Genomic DNA, 20,486 nt, shown 5'->3' on the forward strand with positions numbered 1-20,486 from the left:
AAATAAATTTCTTAGCTTTAATGGTGTTTATATTTATCCTTTTGATTCTGACAAGGTATAAAGGAATAAATTGTTCACCCTGAAAAGATGTATTAATTGTTTGACTTCCATAGTGGTTTATTGGAATTATTGTTTTCCAAAGCACATTAAATTATATTCTACTTGAATGAAAGATGACATATTCTTAAAGTATGAGACTTGTGCCTTCTTTCTTTGAACTATTAGTTATTTTTCCTATTTATTTTTTACTTTTTAAGATACAATTTACATACAATACAATGTATAAATCTGAAGTGTTCAGCTTGATGAATACTGACAATTGTATATACCCATGTCACCACAACTTAAAACAAGGTATAAAACATAAACATTCCCATTATCTCTCCACTCCCTCCCCACCCAGAGGCAACTACTTTCTGAGTTTTGTCACCATTGATTAATTACTTTTACCTCTTTTTGAACTTTATAAAAATTGAATCATGCAATAAGAACTCTATGTCTGATTTCTTTGCCCAACAAAATATTTTTGAGATTCATTCATTCACTCGCACTGTTGCACACATCAGGAGTACATTCTGTTGTATGAATGTTCTTTTCAAACACATGGGTTGTTTCCAGTTTAGATTACAAATAAGGCTACTGTGAATATTCTTGTAAAAGTCATTTTGTAGACATAAGTTTTCACTTTTCCTGAGTAAATACCTACAAATAGATCTTTGGTTCATAGGATAGGTTGCTTTTTCATTGATTTATAAGAATTCTTTATATATTCTGGATTTAAACCCTGTATTATGTGTTGCATGTATAAGATATATAATGTAAATATTTTCTATCAATGTATCAATGTGACCTGCATATTTATGATTTTAATAGTGTCCTTTGGGGGAATATTTTTCTCTTTTGATGAAGCAAAATATTTAAATTTTTATCATTGGTGAAGGATAAATAAGTTTTAACTGTGCAGTGTCAAAACCTAAAATATTATTTTCAAAGTAATGAGGTCATTTTCAGTTAAATAGCAATAAAATTATGGGTAATTTGAATAGACTAAGACAGTCTTGTCAATGTCACATCTTTTTAGTTGATTTACTACTTAATTTCATACATAAGAGAAAAAATAGAAAAAATTTTAATAAGGTAACTGTGGTTTTAGAGAAAATGTCTCATTACCTCTTGTAATTTCTCTGTAGGTAAAATAACTGTACAGTTATTCGCTAGAAAAAGAAATATATAAAATGTGTTTGTGAACAATGAATATATTGACTTTATTGTATTTCCTCTTTACTCTGAGGGTGACAGTTATAGTCTACCTACTGCAGTGATTACGTTTTGATTCCTCATACATCTAACTTGGGGATTTCAGAGAAGTACATTAGGATTTCTATGCCTTTTTGGTTATTTCTCTTAAAATTTACATAAATATATTCATTGTTACCAGCGCAAAAAGCCAACCAATCGACAATAAAAAAACTCTAGGCTTTTTTGCACTAAGAATTATTAGTTTAAGTCAAAATCTATGCCTTTAATGAGTTTATATTGGATGCTTAGTCATGAAATAATTTATTAAGTACCTCGTGTGGGTCATCTCTCTGTGAAATTAATATATGGGAATGGAGAAAATATGTACCCTTAAACTGTTTGTCACTTGGCAGATGAACTTTCTAAGAGTTGTGTGATATATTTATTCAGTGTACCATAATGTGAAGTAGTTGCCTATGTTCAGAAAAAGTACTAATGCTTTTAGAATAAGCAGTAGCCAATTGAAAATATTTCCTACTGAAATGTGAAGAGCCATATTTTCTATTCTATGTTATCATCTAAAATATTTTACCAAATATACTAAAATATTATATCCCTTAGAGAATGAATATTTCTCATGTTGCATTTATTAAGTGTCACTTCATCATTTCCCAAACTGAATGCTATTCCTTGGAAAATAATACATATTATGCTTCTGTTTTAGTAGTGAATAATGAACACTACCATTTTGAAGATTCTGAAAATCTATTTAGTGGAAGAAACCTGCTTAACCTGTTTAACTTCATGCTTCCCAAATTTATTTGACCTCGAAACCATTTTCTTTTCTTTATGTGAGATAACACTTAATTCCTATGGAATGTTTCCATGAAACATTATATATGTATATGTGTGTGTGTGTGTGTGTGTGTATATATATATATATATATATATATGTATATATATATGTATATATGTATATGTATATGTATATGTATATATATGTATATATGTATATGTATATATGTATATGTATATATATATACACACACACACACATATACATACATAAGTATATATATGTAAATGTGTGTATATACACATATATACCAGGGTATACCCTGTAAAGCATATTAGCTTCTTTAAACTTAAGAAAAATTGAGTCTTTTAATTTTTTCTTATAAGTCTTTTAAGACTTTAAGGTTAAGTCTTTAACCTTTTTCTTTCTATGATTATGCTTTGCTTTTCTCAAAAGGATTTCAACATAAAACATTAGTAAAATAGAAATTTAAACTTATAACCAAGAAAGAGGTGATATTGTAAACATACTTACCATATCAACAGCATTGTTATAACAAGCTTTAAGTTTTTCTCTGAACTTGCTTGGAACCTTGACAAAAAGAAATCATGGTAGGTGTTTGGAACAAACAAAGAATGACATTTTCCTTGGTGCTAAATTTTGAAAACAAAAATTGCGGGATGGATGTGGAGTTTTATAGAAAGGACTCAAGCTGATGTAATAGACAGTGACTTCACCAGTAATTTCTAGTAAAGGCAGATACCGACTTCATACAGCTGTTTCTTGTATCAACCGGTCATAAAAGCTGAAGGCATAACATTAAAATGCAGTAAGGAAGAGCTGTTTTACGAGGGACTATGATAATGTGGTCCAAGTTATTGAGACTTCTTGTGGTTTATTTAGCTTCCTCGAAGGAAAGGACTCAGACTGTCCTGTGGAATGAATGAATGGCTCATTCTTCATCATTACTTCACTTCCCAAACACCTATCTGGACATATTAGAACTACCCAGGGAAATTAATCATTTGAAAATCCCTGGACCCAAACTGCAGCTCTGTAAGTCTGGGCCAGCACTGAAGAACTTTGTCCCTTTAAAAACCTCTTTTAGATAATTCTAATACATGACCATGTTTGGAAGCCACTCATCGATGATTGCCCTTGAATATCACTTCTGTCAGTTGGCCTTTTTCTATGACCTGGCTACTAGAGAGACCATTAGAGTTTGTATTCCTTCCTGTGGATCTAGAGTGAAAATACTGCACAACAGATGGAGTTGACTTTTAAGAGAGTTGTTAACCAAAAGAAGTGCAGCAACTACAGAATACATGCCTAATGAGAAATGACTGAGGGGCTAATGAGAAAGAGAAGTGAAGTGAAGGTAAAGGGAACACAAGATCACTGAATTCAAATATATGGGGAGATTGTCTCTGTAAAAGGCAGCAAATTGGTTCTATACAGCTTTTTAAGGGCTGAGATAGGACTGATGTGTGGAAGTTACATTAAGGTAGATAGATATCAGTAGACATTTAAAAATGTCCAGCAGTCAGAACCTTGAACAGAATTAGCTGTCATAAGACTAGTGAATTCTCTGTGACTTTAGGTTTCCTACAGCAGAAACATGAATACTATAGAAGTTGGGGACTTGGATAGAAGGGATGACAAATTTCAGTCTTAGAGTTTGAAAATCTCTATTTTTTTTTTAAATATTCATGGATCTGTAAATAAGAGGTATATATCAAGTGAACCCTAGGAGTGACTAGCTGAAACTGTGGAAGTGATGCTGAAGAGTGAGGTGAACATTGAACATTAGTTATATATGATAATGTAATTAAAATTATTCTATGACCTTTGAGAACACAAAGTGACATTATAGAATACATATACATTAAAAGTATAATAGAGTTTTGTTTTGTTTTTAATTTTTTTTTATTTGAGTAGGTTTAGCACACAGTGTTAGATTAATTTCAGGTGTACAACTTAGAGATTTGACAAGTTTATACATTAAGTGATGTTCACCACAAATATAGCTACCATCTGTCCCATTGCATTCCTATTACAATATCAGTGACTGTATTCCTTATGCTTTTTATTTCCATGACTTACTCATTCCATACTGGAGGCCTGTATTTCCTTCTTCCCTCATCCATTTTGCCCAACACTCAACTGCCCTCCCCTCTGGCAACTATTGGTTTGTTCTTTGTATTTATAGTTCTAATTCTGCTTTTTGTTTGTTTATTCATTTTCTTAGATTCTGTTTATTAGCAGAAACATATGGTATTTGTCTTTCTCAGTCTGACTTATTTCACTTAGCATAATACCCTCTAGGTTCATCCATGTTGTCTCAAATGGCACAATCTCATCACTTTTATGGCTGTGTAATATTCTCTGTGTGTGTATATATACCACTATACGCACACGCGCGCGCACACACACACACACACACACACACACACACACACACCATATTTTCATTATCCACTCATCTATTGATAGACTCTTATGTTGCTTCCATGTCTTGGCTATCGTAAACAATGCTACAATAACCATAGGATGCGTATGTCTTTTTAAGTTAGTGTTTTCATTTTCCCTGGGTAAATAGCCAATAGGGGATTATTGGATCATATGGTATTTTTTATTTTTAATTTTTTTGAGGAACCTCCATACTGCTTTCCACAGTTGTCATACCAATTTACATTCCCACCAACAATGTGCAAGGGTTTCTTTTTCTTGACATACTTGCAAACACCTGTTGTTTCTTGTCTTCTTGATTTTAGCCAGTATAACAGGCATGAGTTGATATCACACTATGGGTTTTGATTTGCATTTCCCTGATGATTAGTGATGTTGAGCATCTTTTCATGCATGTGTCTGTATGTCTTTTTTGGAAAAATATATACGCGTATCCTCTGCCCCTTTTTAATTGGATTGTTTAGGGTTTTTTTTTGGTGGTGAGTTGTATACATTATTTAAATGTTTTGTATATTAACATATTATCAGCTATGTCATTTGCAAATATCTGCTACCATTTAGTATGTTTTCTTTTTGCTTTTGTTGCCCTTGCCTTAGGAGATATATCTAGAAAAACACTATAGCTGATATCAGAGCAATTGCTGCCTGTTTTCTTCCAGGATTTTTATGGTTTCATGTCTCACATTTAGGTTTGTAATCCATTTTGAATTTATTTTTGTGTATAGTGTTAGAAAGTAGTCCACTTTCATTCTTTCACACGTAGCTGATAACAGACTAGAGCTTTTTTCTTCAAAATAAAAATATTTATATTTAATATTTTTAGGTAAATGTCATCCTTACTTGCATTATTAATCTAGATTTCTACACTTTTTACTTATATTTGAAGGTATTTGTTATATTACAAAAGGAATAATTTAAGCAATTTCAAGGAAATGAATTTATGTTCAAATAGAATTCAGCTTGTGGAACAGAATACTGTTGCAACTTACACAGGGCTTTGTAAATGCCATGTCAAGTAGTTACCTTCTCTGCCTACACTTGGAGTTGTTGTGAGTATCATATGAGTTAATACATATAAAGAGCTTAAAAGAGTTCATGTAATGCTCAAAAATGTCACTTATTATTACCATCATCACTGATGACCAGACCGACTTGATTTCAGGTTGGGATCATAGCACTTGGCATGGTGTATGGCATAGAACACATTTCCTATAAGTACTTGTTCATTTATCCCAGAGATGTCATAATCATCAGGGCTTTCCAACTGGGGCTTTGGGACATGCCTCCATTTCATGTCCTAATACTAAAGCAGACATTTCTTGAACTTCCTCCCAGTAGTTGAGCTGCAGCTATTAAACAAAGTTTCTCTTGCCTATATAAGGACCCACTTTTTGTAAGTTACTGGTGAAGGATTAATGAGAGTTCTTAGCCTGAAAGGCTTCCTGGAGTTTAGTACATTTCAGTTGAATTTTGAAAGAACTAAAAATTAATGGAGAGGGAAAGAAGGCAGATAATTTTGAGTGAAAAAAAAAATGGCATATGGAATGGAGATTAAAATGACAAAATTATGTTCTAAAAATTTGAGATAGATATACCTGACTTGGGAAATGGGCTATGTTAGAAATTAAGAGGAAAAGATTAGTGAATGGGGGAATTTGTTGAAGAAATAGCCTGGAACTGGTAGCTATATATGTATTTGATAGGGTGGGGAATGCGAGCCCTTTTGCAGAATCTGTGAGTAGGAGCAAAATGGAACTTGAGGAAGACTACTCAAGCAGTTCGTTCAAGAGAGAAAATGAATCTGGAAGTAGTATACAAAAATAAGAAAGGGAAATTTCAAGAGATTCTTCAAAGGAATAGAGGACTTAATGGTTTATTGTCCATTAAGGAAAGTGATAATGATAATGGCATCAAGATCATGAACATCAGTAATAGGAAGGTTTGATTAATTCCTACATAGAATTTGGGAGTTGTTTAAGTTTGACAGGAGGAGGAATATTGAGTTTGGTATTTTAGTCTGTTTAAACTTGATTTTAGAAAGGTATTTAAGTAGATACAGATTTAAGATCTGATAGATAATGGGAGGTAAAGTCTGGAAATGGCAATTCACAAATCATCACCCATTTGAAGCCACAAGAATGGCAGTCCTAGCAAGTCAAGAGAGAGAGCAGAGGGTTTAGAGAATGTTTATCCTTGTCAATAAGGAGTAAGAAATCATATTCACTGGATTATCTTTCCAAATATCATACCTTTCATCAGTATTGTGGTTTCCTGACAGAATAAAGAAATACAATTTACAACAAAAAATGAATGCTATATATATATTTTAATATAGTACTTTAACATTTATTCATAAGTAATAGCCCACATACAACATATCTTCCTATCTGGCTCCATTTTCTAACTTTCTAGGCAGGTGAATCAGTTGAGAAAATGTTACAATTAATTGAAAGCAATGCCTGAAATATTTCATTAATCCTTTTCCAAGTTTCATTTTCCCATTTTATTTTATCTATTTAAAATCCACTTAAATACCACCAAGGAACCATTATGGACCTCTTAGTAGATATTTACTTAACTATCTGGCTCCCCGATGAGGAAGGAGAATGAATGCTTGTGGAAAAAAGGCATACTTAGATACATAGAACTACCCTAAAATCATTATTCAAAGAGCTATGGTTTTGTGTTACAAATAAAGAGCAAAAAAAAAATTGTGAGTTGTAAGAAAGCTCTGGCAATAATCTTTACAAATACCATTTAGCTCTCTCAACTACGAAATTGTATTCTTCTTCTTCTTCTTCTTCTTCTTCTTCTTCTTCTTCTTCTTCTTCCTCTTCCTCTTCCTCTTCCTCTTCTTCTTTTTTTTCCAAATTGCATTCTTTACTCTGGATATTTAGACTGTAGATAACCATTACCTGATAACTATCTGTTATTCTTCTACAGCACTGAAATATGGCATGGAGATGTGTGTGAAGGGTTGAAACTTGAAATAATCACTATTGTATGCCTCTTGCTAAAACTTGAATGATAATGAGATAGTTTATTTGCTCAAAACCAAGTAATTCATTGATAACATAGATTTTTTATGATGAATTGAGCCTCCTGAAAAGAAATTGTGGTATTTCACAAATAAATGTGTAACTTGGGTCATGCCAAATGCAATATTGACATATGATCAGGTGCCATGACTAATAACATATGGAATTCTTAGCACAGCTGCTAGCCCACTGTAGGCACTCAGAAATTTTAGCTGATACTATTCACTGTTATTTCTCTGTTTTGTTATTGTGTAGTTTTCATATCTAAGAATGTTTACATTTATTGAAATTCATCTTGTTTTGCTGAGTTGCTTTTTTAAATTAATCAGGACAATTTTTAGTTACATTTTCTCTTTGAGAGTGCTACTATTCTTGTTTAACTTGATGTTATTGCTGACTGAACAGTCTCTCTCATCCCATTCAAGTCAGTGATTGTTAAAGATGGGAGAGACCATACTCAACCAGGCTTGGGACAGAGCCAGCAAGTTCAGACTAGTGGTTCTCCATCAGGCTATCAGACACATGTAAGTTAGCTTTGAGCAGTATTAGGAACTATTCATTAATGAAATTGAACTAAAAGCTGACAACAGTTTCCTCTTTAGGATAGCTTTTTTTTAGGTCCAGGATTATACCCCCAATGCTCTCATTCTCATTCACTTTTAGACCTATATGCTTTCTTTCATAGAAAAGAAATAGGTGGGACTTTTGTTTGTGAAACTGGAGCCCACGGCGATGTGTTCCACACAGAAGCACTGTCACAAGTGCCAGAAGAACATAACAGGCTGACTTTACTGATCCAAACTATGTTCTTTCCGTCACTTGAGAAAATTAGATATTATTTAAGTTTTTGTGATGTTGTTCTTATTTGCTGTGGGTTGTCAGTCCCAGGTGAGTTTTTGTTGCTGTTGTCATTGTTTCATTTTTGTTTCCTTAAAACTCACTCTAAATCTAAAAGACTAAGTCCTCTGAACAGGCTTCAGATGTGTTTACCTAAATAGCTTGAACAGAGCTGGGTTAGTGAGAAAGAGAGGTAGAGTTAGCAACATTGCAGACTGCCCCACCTAGGTCTGCTCTGGGTGCTTACTGAGGAAAGCTGGATGCTCAAGGAGAAGCAAAAAGAGGTCCCTCTATGCCTATACTCAACAGGCAAAAGAAGAAACTGCCCACTTACTCTTGCTTTTAAGACACGGTGATCCTCCTCCCTACTGAAAACAAACTCTTGGTGGATGATGGTTGAGAGGAAAGAGCTCCTCCCTCAAACATTCCTCCCTACTCCAGGCACCCGGAAGGAGTGGGGAAGCTTTAAGCAGAACTTTCTGCCTCTAATAAGCTGAATTCGAATAAGAAAAGAGGTGAAGAGATGATTTTCCCCTCTCCAAGACCTTTACAAAATCAATCTGATGGAGCATTATCCTTCAGGAATCTTTTCTGCAGAAAATGGAGATGGCAGTTATGTTCAAATGAAAGGTGACATTTTGGGAACAAATCCCCTACCTGTTTGTTCTATGCCATCCCTCTTCCTCTCCCCAGCAACTTTGCTTTCTCACTAAATTCTGTCCTTTCTCCTGTCCTTCCTGTCTCTTTTCTTCTCTCCTTCCTTCCTCTCCTCACCCTCCTCCCTACCTGTACCTTTAACTACTTCCTTTTCCCTAGGCCAATTCCCTTGCCTAGAATCTTGCCTCTGAGTATGAAAAAAACATCTTTCCCTTCATTACTCCTCTTTTTTCAAGTCAGCTTTTGTCTCCATTTGCACTAATTATCTACATTCTCTCTCTGCACTTTCACATCACCCCTTGTCCTATTGACCCATCATAATTCCACTTGTGCCCCATCTCTTTTTACTCCTGGAGAGTTCAAAACATGATTTCAGGACTCCTCTTTGATGCCTCTGCTGCATTGACCATGTTAATTGCTTCCTACTTGTGGAAATTCCTTACTTCTTATTAGATGGATTTCCCCTCCTCTGGGGAATGAATGAAGTTCTCTCTTTCAGGTTTAGTGGCAGGAAAATTTCTGGTACTTTTGATTTTTCTTTTAAAGTCATTTTGTTTTTCAGGCAGCAGGTGGCTTTTGGAGAATGTACACAGGTTAATAAGTAGAAGAGTGTAAATGGGACAGTGTGGGGGGGGGATGAGAACAGATATAAATCCATAGATATGTATAATATTTCAACAATTGGTGAATGAAAAAAAGAAACTAATTATGTTAACAGAAAATAGTAGCATGGATAAAAGGGGGTTAATTGGTCATATTGCCAAAATGTTGGAAACAATATTAGGAAACAAAATTAGCCTTTACAGACATAAGGACTAATAAACAGGTTTAAATAATTCAGAAGACCTGGACTTGGTTTTTTTACCTATCATTTTCTTTTTTATCAGTCTTTGAAAAATCTGTTTGCCTAAAATTTGGAATCACCCATTAATCTCTGTAGTGAATCTTTATCTTGTTATCACCTTGATTTTAGAATTCTACACTTTTTTGTCTGGTTTTGTGAATAAGTTCCTGGCCTTTTCAGGAAAGGTTCAGCAACCCTCATCAGTCATTGTGAAAAATGTCCAGCTGGTTTCCCTTTTCATTAGGAACCTGCTTCTTCTGTCCTCCTGTCTTTTTTTTAAAATAAAAATTACTTCAGTGTAGCTTCTGAGGATTCCCTGAATGCACATCAGAGGTATAACAGGCCCTGATGATTTGTGATTAGTACATCTGGATTTTCAAGAAAAATACCAACATTCACTCTCTCCTTCTGGTGTAGAAGTTTTACTGTTTCGTCTTCATCTTATGGGTAACAGTCATCATACTCATTTGTTCATGGTTAAGTTGACATGAATATGCAATTTTTAAAAACTCACTTTTTAAAGTAATATTTTTCAGCTTTTTCTCTTTTAGTATTTGTGGGTGGAAATGAGATCACTGTGGAAGGCCTCCTTTGAAAAATATATTTGAAGAGATTTTTATCAATTGTATTGTTTCTTTTGAAAATGAATTTTTAAAAATCTCTTTAGCTTTCTTGATTCTTTTTCCTTTATAAACTCGTAATATATGCCAGATGGCTTGTCTTGCTGTTCACATTCCATAGTGTTGCCATTGGTCTTAAGGTCACTCTACATTTCTAATTTAACCAACCTGACTGCCTGTGTTAATGTCAGGAGGCTGCTTGCAATGATGGAAAGGACATCAACTTTGATACCAAATAGACCTTGATAAAAATCTTGGCTTCTTAAAATATCAATATTTGCCATTCCTATTGAAAAATAATTTAATCTCTTGGATGTACAGTTTCTTCATCTGTCAAATGGGACAATCAAATCTCTTTTTTGGGGTAGATATCTTGAAGATTGAATAAGATATGCTGCTTGGATTTGGTACATAATTGGTGTTAAATGAAAACAAGTACTTGTTATTTTCCCACCCTGTTTAGAAAAATCAGAAGAAAAAGAGATTAATTTTCTCTCTTTACTATTAAAAGATTGCCTCATATACAAATATTTTATTTGATAAAATATCAGTACACTAGATGTTAAATTGTATCTTCCTGGTTTGAGCAATGGCTTGACATTAAAGAGTCTTTTCCACTAAGTAATTTATATGGTGAGAAATACCTATTTTCTTGTTCAGAAAGAGAATGAAACTTAGTCAAACTGTATGAAAACACATTAGTGAAGTTATTCAAGTCACAAAACCTATTGGCCATAAATCAATTTATATTCTGTAAATATTTTATAGAATTGCTGTAATCTTGCAAAAAAGTGTTACCTAGAATCTATCCTAAATCACTATATTTTAGAGTCTTAAAATTAGTCAAGTTTGAAACCCACAGCTTTTGTCCTTTTTATGTTATTCATTCATGTAACAATTATGTATTGAGTGACTATTACATCGGACACTATTCTAGGTTCTTGGCATATGTCAAGGAACCAAAGAGACCAGGATGCCTCCTCTTGAGCAATTCATATTTTAGCAGTGGGAGGCAGTAAATTTTAGTAAGTAGTAGAGCAAGTAAAGGGCATTGGACGTATATGAGTGTGGTGGCTGTGGGAAAGCAGATTATAGTGGTGCGTAAAATAATCAGAATAGGAATCATCAAAAAATGACATTTGAGCAAAGTCTTGAAAAAGGTAAGGAGGTTAGTCTGCCAATATCAGGAAATAACATTCCAGATGGAAGGAAAGGTTGGTTGGTTGAAAGGGACCCAAAATAAGATCATGTCTGGTGTGTCTGAGGAAAACCAGCCAGTATGGTTGGAGTGGAATGAGCAAGGAGGGAGGAAGGAAGCAGTAGGAGATGAACTCTGAGAGTTATAGGAGGCCACATTATATTCTGAGGACTCTGGCAATTTATTGTGAGTAAACTGGGGAACCACTGTAGAATTTTTGAGCACAGCAGTCATGATCTGATTTATCTTTAAAAAAGAGTCACTCTGGCTATTGTGTTAAGAATAGACTATAGGATAAGGGCAAGGGTAAATGCTGGGCAATCAGTTAAAAGTCTTGTGGGAATGCAAGTAAATGGTGATAAGGTCTCAAGACAGGGTAGCAATAATGGAGGAGATAAAAAATGGTCAGACTCTGGATAGAAATTGAAAATAGAACCAATCTGATAGATTGGACACAAAGTGTTAAGAGAAAAGAGGAGTAAAGTCTAAAGTTTTTGGCTTCAATTGCTAGAGAAATGTATTTGCAATCAGCCTAGATGGAGATGGCTGCTGGAGAATCCTTGTTTCTATATATATTTTAATTAGTGATCTGCAAATCAGGAGATTATGTATTAAAAAAAATTCATTTTCTCAATCTTATGTTATTTTAACTGGCTCTAAGATTTCTTATGACAAATGCAGAGTAGTACAAAAACACTTGGGGAGTAAGCACAAATACAGTTTTTCCCCAGACACTTTGAATGTACTAATCTCCACTGATGATTGGAGAAATCTCAGTAAAATTCAAAAAACAAGAAATTGAGAACAGAAATGTAAACATGCCATATCTATTTGACAGCTTAGTGCACAGTAACTAGTTTCCTGACATTAGCCATGAAAGATAAAACAATTTAGATGACTTTCAAGTTGAAATAAAGTTTCATAAAGTAGTGTTTTGTGTGTGTGTGTGTGTGTGTGTGTGTGTGTGTGTGTGTGTGTGTTTTGCAGGTGGGTGAAGGGGGTGAGTAGTGATTACAGGAACCAACATTGAAACTCAAAATAGAGAAAGTAATTATGTAAATTATGTTTTTTGAAGGCATTTAAGATTTTTAACTCACATACTCTGAGTATCTGGAAGCACATTTAGTTCCTGTTTAGAAAGATGAAAGTCTTACCATAACCTCATCGACAGGTTTGTGGCAGTTTGAGTTTCTCCCGTGTGTATGTGCAGGAAGAGTAGACGTGGTTGAGTGGGCAGTTGGCAGACATTCATCGCATTGATTGCAGTCATTCATAAAACCCAGCAGTGCTGAGGGCGGAGTCAGGAGAAGCGGTCCCCTGAGGTGGTTGCAGAATGTCTCATTTGCATAAATCTGCAGTAATGCTTAATGATGAAGGTATGCTCACTTGCAGTTTGAAGACTGTGTAGAATCCATGTCTGATAAATCTCTGAGGAATTAAAGACAGTTGCAAAGAATAAGAGGTCAAACCCCTTGAACTCCTAGTCTGTTGATCCATAACGATTCTGGGAAGTCAGCACTTTGGCAGGGTTTGTGGCCTCCTTATGTCTGGCTGAAGGAATAAATCATATGTAGAGGAAAAGACTTAATTGCTACAACATATTGAAATAGTGTTGTGTTTGTTGTGTTTCTTAAAGTATGAGGAGGTCTGTATTATTATAAGTTTAATGCCTAGGAGATAATAGAAAGTGCTGGTACTAAACAGTTTCTACATATTAGAACCGTCAAAACTATTAACAGTTTACCCCTCCAAACTGTGATATGCCAGACACAACAATTCCAATTATGATTTTAAAGAAATGTTAATCCAAAAAAGAAATGTTAATCCACACAGGCTACCAAAAATCTTATAAGCATATTATATTTTTTATGTACCTTTTTTTTTAATGTTTATTTTTGAGAGAGAGAGAGAGAGACAGAGTGTGAGCAGGGGAGGAGCAGAGAGGGTGGGAGACAAGAATCTGAAGCAGGCTTCAGGTTCTGAGCTGACAGCACAGAGCCCGATGCGGGACTTGAACCCACAAACTGTGAGATCATGACTTAAGCCAAAGTCAGATGCTTAACCAACCGAGCCACCCAGGCACCCCTATTTTTTTCTATGTCTCTTATGAATGTATCTGAGCATAGGGGTTTTTTAAAAAATCTTTTTTTTCTTATATCTAAAAAAACTTCACTAAAAACATGCCAAATTACAAAATGTAGGAATATAGGGGCTCCTGGGTGGCTCAGCTGGTTGGGTGTCCAACTTCGGCTCAGGTCATGATCTCACAGTTTGTGAATTCAAGCCCCGCATCTGGCTCTGTGCTGACAGCTCAGAGACTGGAGCCTGCTTTAGAGTCTGTGTGTGTGTGTGTGTGTGTGTGTGTGTGTGTGTGTGTGTGTGTATCTCTCTTTCTCTCTCTCTCTCTGCTCCTCCCTGCTAAAGGTCTGTGTCTCTCTGTTTCTAAAAATGAATAAACCTTAAAAAAATATAGGAATATATATTACCATAGTTTAGAATCCCATCAGATTGGTTGAATAATTAGCAATCTGAAATAGTTTTTCCCTCTGAAAACACAGATTCAGTAGCCAGCTATATCACTGTAGTCCTGTGGTCAGAATACATGTTAGTATGAAAAATATGTTGTTTATCTGCTTTTTAAAAATTAATTTAAGTGTATTAATTAAGTATATTCAAAATTATATCTCAGTTGTAAATACTAAATGTTTTTAGTGTGATATATTTGTTTTCATTATTTAATATTTAAAGTTCAGAAATTCAAATAAAGTTTTATTTGAAAGATTATATAGTTTTACAGACAGAAGCAGTGTGTCAGCTATTGTGCTTTTACACCAAAACCACTGGTTATTTGAAATTAGTTGAGAATTTTCATACTCAGATGTGGTCTTTCACTCAGATTTAAAAAAAAAAGTTTTACTTAGAAACCTATCTTTAGTGCTAGCTGATAGTCCACATTTATTACAAAAAGAGTTACTTAAAAGCATATCTAAGGAAAACTGTAATTAAAGTAGCTGATTTATTTTATTTCAAAATTTTGTATTAATACCTGAAACTTTAGAGAAAAAAAAGAAATGAACTAAGACAGAAGGTTGCATATGGTTTCTCATAGATATAATTCTTCAAAATTTTTTCCAAAGTTGGTGATATTTCCAATATTTTAACAAACCAGTGCATGTAGATTAAATATGCTAAATGTACTATTTTTACTTGAGTGAGAATTTCTAAAGATTTTCCAGTGCGATGAAATGTAACTTCCTGAGCATTGTACTTTGTATAAGTTAGACTAACATTTCAGAGCTCAGAAATCCCAGGACATTATTTCTTCCTAACAAGTACCTTCCTGAATATTCCCTTAACCCTGATGCCTAAGGGGCTTTTTTCTTCCATGAAACCAGAACAAGAACAGAAGGCTTTGTGGTTCCTGTGGATGTTTTTGACTCCTCTCTTGACCAGTCCATTAAGAGTTTGGCATCAGTTCTTGAAAAATGCCACATTTCTTTACTTTTATCCTAGGAAGGAAGTATACTGAGGCTTTGAAATGGTACCACTTTCTTTTCTCATCACGTTACATATTGATTTCTAAGTCTTACTTGATCTTGTTTGGAATGAGCAGTATATGTGTGTGCACGTTTCTGTGCGTTGTGTCCACGTTTCCCTGTATCATTTCTTTCAGAAGTGGAGAATTTTGCCATGCAGCTTTTAGCTCTGGGAAAAGTTTATCTGCCACTGCCTCATCAGCGATCCACTTCTGGAATAACATGACTGGCCTTAAAAATTAGTAGTGTAGTCAAACCTCCCAGAAGCCTTTATGGAAGTTGTGAAGAACGAGACTCAAATTTGAGAATGTTGGGTCCTGAGGGGCTTTCCCATCTAGCAAAGTCTAAGATGTGGTGTCTCAGCTCTATAACCAAGCATTCCCTATTAAAAGCAATATTTTTAAAGCTTTTGGGGTGAAGGGTTATCTGAGCCATCCAAGTACAGCCTCAGATGGGGTGTTTTTGGATTTCTGCCAATGAATCCCTTCAATGCTCAGTATGCCCTGTTAATAGGGTGAGAGCATCTTCTGCTGCCCTTTAGAGCTCTGTTATATTGTCTGTCCTCTGCATTTATGTATCCTGTAATGGAGGACTCAAGACACAAAGACCTTTTATATATTTTTCACATTGTAGAGGTATTTTCTCTATGTATTGTGTACACGCACACACACACACACACACAAATACTTTATATATGAACATTTCCTTCTAAGTCTTTCTCTTAATTAACTTGAAGGGGATTTTGAACATAGAGAATATCTTCAGTCCTGTTCGATCTCTTTTTGATAAAGGAAAAAACCTGTGTGGTAAGGAATAGCATGAAACAGGAGTCCATATCTTTTAGTAAAATAGCCAAAGCCACAGAAAATCCTGCCCATATTTTAACATATCAACACAACAGCTGTTCATATTTTTAAGCTTTCAGATGTCATCACATGGTGAAGCCAAAGCTTTCAGTAGCATTTCTTCTATGGGGAAAACTGCTGACAATCGTTGTATTGGTGCTAAAAGGAAAATCAAATAAGGAGGCTAGCACAGATTTTATTTGGGTACAGCTGAGCTCTTGAAAGTCTGAGTCAAAAATACCCAACTCTAAGGGCTTTTCCAGGGCCTCCAGGTTAATATAGAAGGGGCTTACAAAGATTTTCCATTAGACTGTGTTTTTAGTACCGTGTTTAATTTCCAGATGTGTTCTACCCTTTTTATAATTAATAGTGCGTTGTGCTGTCTATCATGCGCCCCAGGTGTGTTGTCAGGGACATGGCGAAGCCTGCTGCCTGCAAAACACCAAGAAATGCTGAAAGCCAGCCCCACCAACCTACACCGTGAGTATGGCATTAGTTTTATTGACTGAAAATGTCGTCTCTTACACAGATCACTGGTTACGGATTTATTAATTCACATTGCATGTGGGAGTAAGATACTCTGACTACTCGTGTATGTGTAATAAAAAGGCTATATTGAATCAGATAAAATTATCTGGAAACATGAGCTCTGTATTAAGTACCTTTGTTAAGTGATGTTTCTAATGCCATATTGGAAGCATAAAACTAATTAGAGGAAAGGGACACACTTTTAGGGGTTCTAGGGTGGCAGAAATTCTGTACCTTTTGGATTTAGAATGTGTGTGAGCTGGAGCCTAGGATTTTAGGGACATAGGAAGGCAAGGTGCAGACAGGGAAGGAGCCTGCAAGTAAGGGAGGTAGTCCACTACCCACCCTCACCATATTACTTAAAGGCACGGACAATCTAAAAGAGCAGATTGTCCATCTAGTTTCATTTTTATTATTGCAAACTCAAGTGTAGATATTAGTGAAGAGTTAAATGACCAACACAAAAGGGAAGCAGGAAGTAGAGAGGAAGCCAAATAAGTAAATTCTGAGTTGTGAACATGGATTTTGATGAGATAAAATGTCAATAGCTTTAAAATTCTGCAGAGTAACAGGATATATTCAGTCTTCTGAATAGAATTATGCTTTTAGTAAGAAAAATTAAACATTCCCTTAACATGTCTCAGCAGCGGCAATACTCTGCAGAACAACCATTACAGCCAAGTAGTTACTATTGGTTTTTATCAAATACCTTTGAAGAAATGTGTCCTAAGAGTGATTTTCTATAGATTTCTTTAGCTGAGAAGTCTTTGAAGTAAACCAAAATAAAGTGATAAAATTGTAGAGAGTAAGAAGATACATAAATTTTTGTTTAATTCTGTTGCTATGACAAGTTTGTATTAACATTGGCAAAGACTAAAATTAAATAAAACATTTAAATGCTTATAGTTTATATATTACATTCAGTCACAAATCATTTAAAATTATTTGTGTTTTAGGAAAGGAAATTTTGGTGAATAAATTTCAAGAGGCCCAATAGATCAATTATAGATTTTATCTCAATAAGTATGCTTGAATATCACCTTCTACATTTAATCAGTACTTTTCAAGGAATAAAAATAATTTGGATTTAAATGTAGTAAAACACGACTTGTTTTGAAATTGTACATTGAAAAAAAGTTGGAAGAAGTACTCTAATGATATTGCCATGTTTTTTTTTCTATAAATGTTTCTGCTTTAAAACCATTTTCCTGCTGATGGAACTTTCCTTAAGAATTCATGGAAGCTTATGAGCCCTGCTTCCTATCTTATGTTCTAGGCATTACAAAATGTTTTACTTTATATTAGGATTATATTAGAATTCAAGCTATTCCTGGGAAAGTTCTTTGGGGAATTAATATTGATTTTAAAATTTATATTCCACATATTGAGGTTCCATTTTAATTGATCCCACTCATTTTAATGTCTGTTTTAAATTGGAATTATTAGAATCATAACAGCAATTGTTGTACTTCCCAACAAGATTTTAGATAATTTTCTTTACTTTGTTTTTAGTTTCCATAGACTTAAGAGTTGTAGAAATCCATCGTAATTTATATTTCACCTAGTGGAACTTTCCTGGTGGTCCTTCTGAGTATAGTAGCCAAGAAGAAGCAACTGTAGTCCCTTTGAATCCTCTATTTTGACAACCTCTTTGTTTACCTGAACTTTTCAAATTAAAATAGTGAACCTCTCTTTAGGTAAATTGAAAAATTTAAAGTTTGCAATCCATTCCTTATCCTGCTGATTCTCTATAGTGTGTTTGTAATTTGAGCTCTCCATATCCACACGTGTGCCTATCTAGGTTGATAAGAAAAGGCAATAATAAACAGCGGGGAAGGGCAGGGAAATTAAGGATGGCTTTAGCCTGCAGGTGAGTGTTTTTAAATTTGTGAGTCACTACCTATCACTGGATCTGAAAATCAATAAAGGCTACTTTTTTGTTTGTTTGTTTTAATTTGAATGGAATAGAAGAGATTAGAAAAATCCAAGAAAGCATCCTAGGTTAATATTATAGCATGAAATTAGATTTCTGTGTATGATAACTGGGTAAAAATATAAAATGTAACACACACTATAGTTATAAGGATGCACTAATGGGTTTTAATTGGGAGAGTGGCTTAGTCAGATTTGCATTATATGTATGTGTGTAGGTATATAAAATATGTATTACCTTGACAGAAGTGAGCAAAATGGAATATGAGTGTGATGTGGGCAAAACTAGGAATAAGCAAATCAATTAACAGACAGTTGTAATAGTCCAAAGAAAGATAATGATAAGCCTTTGACCTATAGGAGTGGCAGAAGGTGTGGGAAGGAAACATCTCAAGAGCTAAGTAAGGAGTCACATTGGCAGTGCTTGATTGTCAATTGAATATGGTTTTGTAAAGAAAGAATTTAGAGGGACTGTCATATCAATTGTTTGGTAATTAAGGTCCACTGACTGAAAAGTAGAATTAAAGAAGTAGGTCTAGGTAGGTAAGCAGTGAGGAGTTTGGATTTTGATATAATGATTTTGTGGTACTTGTGCTATAGGTCTATAGGTCCAAGAAATAGTTGGGTATATGAACCTGAAATAGTTAAATGGAAAAGTAGATGACATCACCAAAATATATATAGTTACAAGAAAATAGCATAGGGAGCCCTAGGTAAAATTAGTGCATAATGAATGGGTAAAGGAAAAGGATCCCATGACTCAGCTGAGAAATAAAGAAATAGAAGAACCAGAAGCCAAGGTAGTAGAGGGGCTCAAGGGGAATCTCCAGTAGTATCAAATACAGCAGAAAATCAGTTAATGACTTCAGAGATAAAAAAAATATCCTTTGAATTGTCCATATAGAAGTAAGTCATTGGTGGCATTTGTTACAGCAGTTTTAATATATACGTGGGTGGAATTACTCTATTTCAATAGTTGTGAGAAGGAAATGAGAAGTCAGGAAAGGAAATGGTGATTGTACATGACTTTTTCAAAATGCTTGACTGTGTAGGAAAAGAGTGGTAGGTAGACAGGAAGTAGGGTGGCTATACTTATGTTACTTGGTGCATTCTATTTTGCAAATCTTGATTGATGGATACACATATCAATATACTTTATATTTTTGATAACTGTGTATAAACTATCCAAAGATTCTTTTTTAGTTATTAGTAAAATGTCACTTAGTCATATTTTAGACATGCTGCATAAGTTGTCATCAGTTAATCAAAGTAACAAATGTATCAAAAATAATGGTGAAGTTCAACAAATTGAGTTCCTCAAGTGTAAGTATAAATGAGACAGAACGCCTGTCTCTTATTAAGGGTTTTCTCTCAAGTTGGAGGTGGCAGTTACATAATCAAATAAATTATAATACTACATGATGAGTGAAATATGTTAAAAAATGATTTATTCTGTTTGGGGTTGTTGGGGTCAAGGAAGGATTTAAGAGCCTGCAATAGTTAACATGGATTTTGAAAGATGGATAGTTCAGTAAGTAGGCAGTTTTGGAATACAGTTTTCCAGACGGAGAGAACAGTTGCCCAAGGCCCAAAACACCAGGTGGTGCTGGGGTAATTTAAAACATGTGCTCAATACTGGAACCTGAGCACATGTGTGTATATGTATTTGTGTGTTATGTGGTTGTGTGGGTGGATAGGAATTCATATGTGTAGGGGTGAGTGTGGGTTTTGTGTGTAAAAGAGAAGACAGAAAGGAGGTAGGAAGTGGTGCATCAAAATCTCTGGAGAACAGGACATTTGTCTAACTTGGAAAAAGTAAATAATTAATTGTGCCTTCTCTTAGGTTTTATTTTTAATACTGTATTTTGAAATTTGACATACCATTAAGGGTTTTTGAGTTTTTCAAAGTGATTATGGATTTAAAAAGTCTGAGGAACTCTTGTGTAC

General features: G+C 34.5%; 1 protein-coding gene across 1 annotated transcript in view; it reads left to right on the top strand.

The window, feature by feature from the left end:
- RIMS1 (regulating synaptic membrane exocytosis 1) overlaps positions 1-20,486 on the top strand; it is a 491,685-nt gene that overhangs the window by 61,432 nt on the left and 409,767 nt on the right. The window contains 1 exon segment of the mRNA XM_042939159.1: positions 16,479-16,563. Within this exon segment, the coding sequence (XP_042795093.1) occupies positions 16,479-16,563 (85 nt within the window).

Source organism: Panthera leo, chromosome B2 (genome assembly GCF_018350215.1).
Source record: "Panthera leo isolate Ple1 chromosome B2, P.leo_Ple1_pat1.1, whole genome shotgun sequence".
NCBI lineage: Eukaryota > Metazoa > Chordata > Mammalia > Carnivora > Felidae > Panthera > Panthera leo.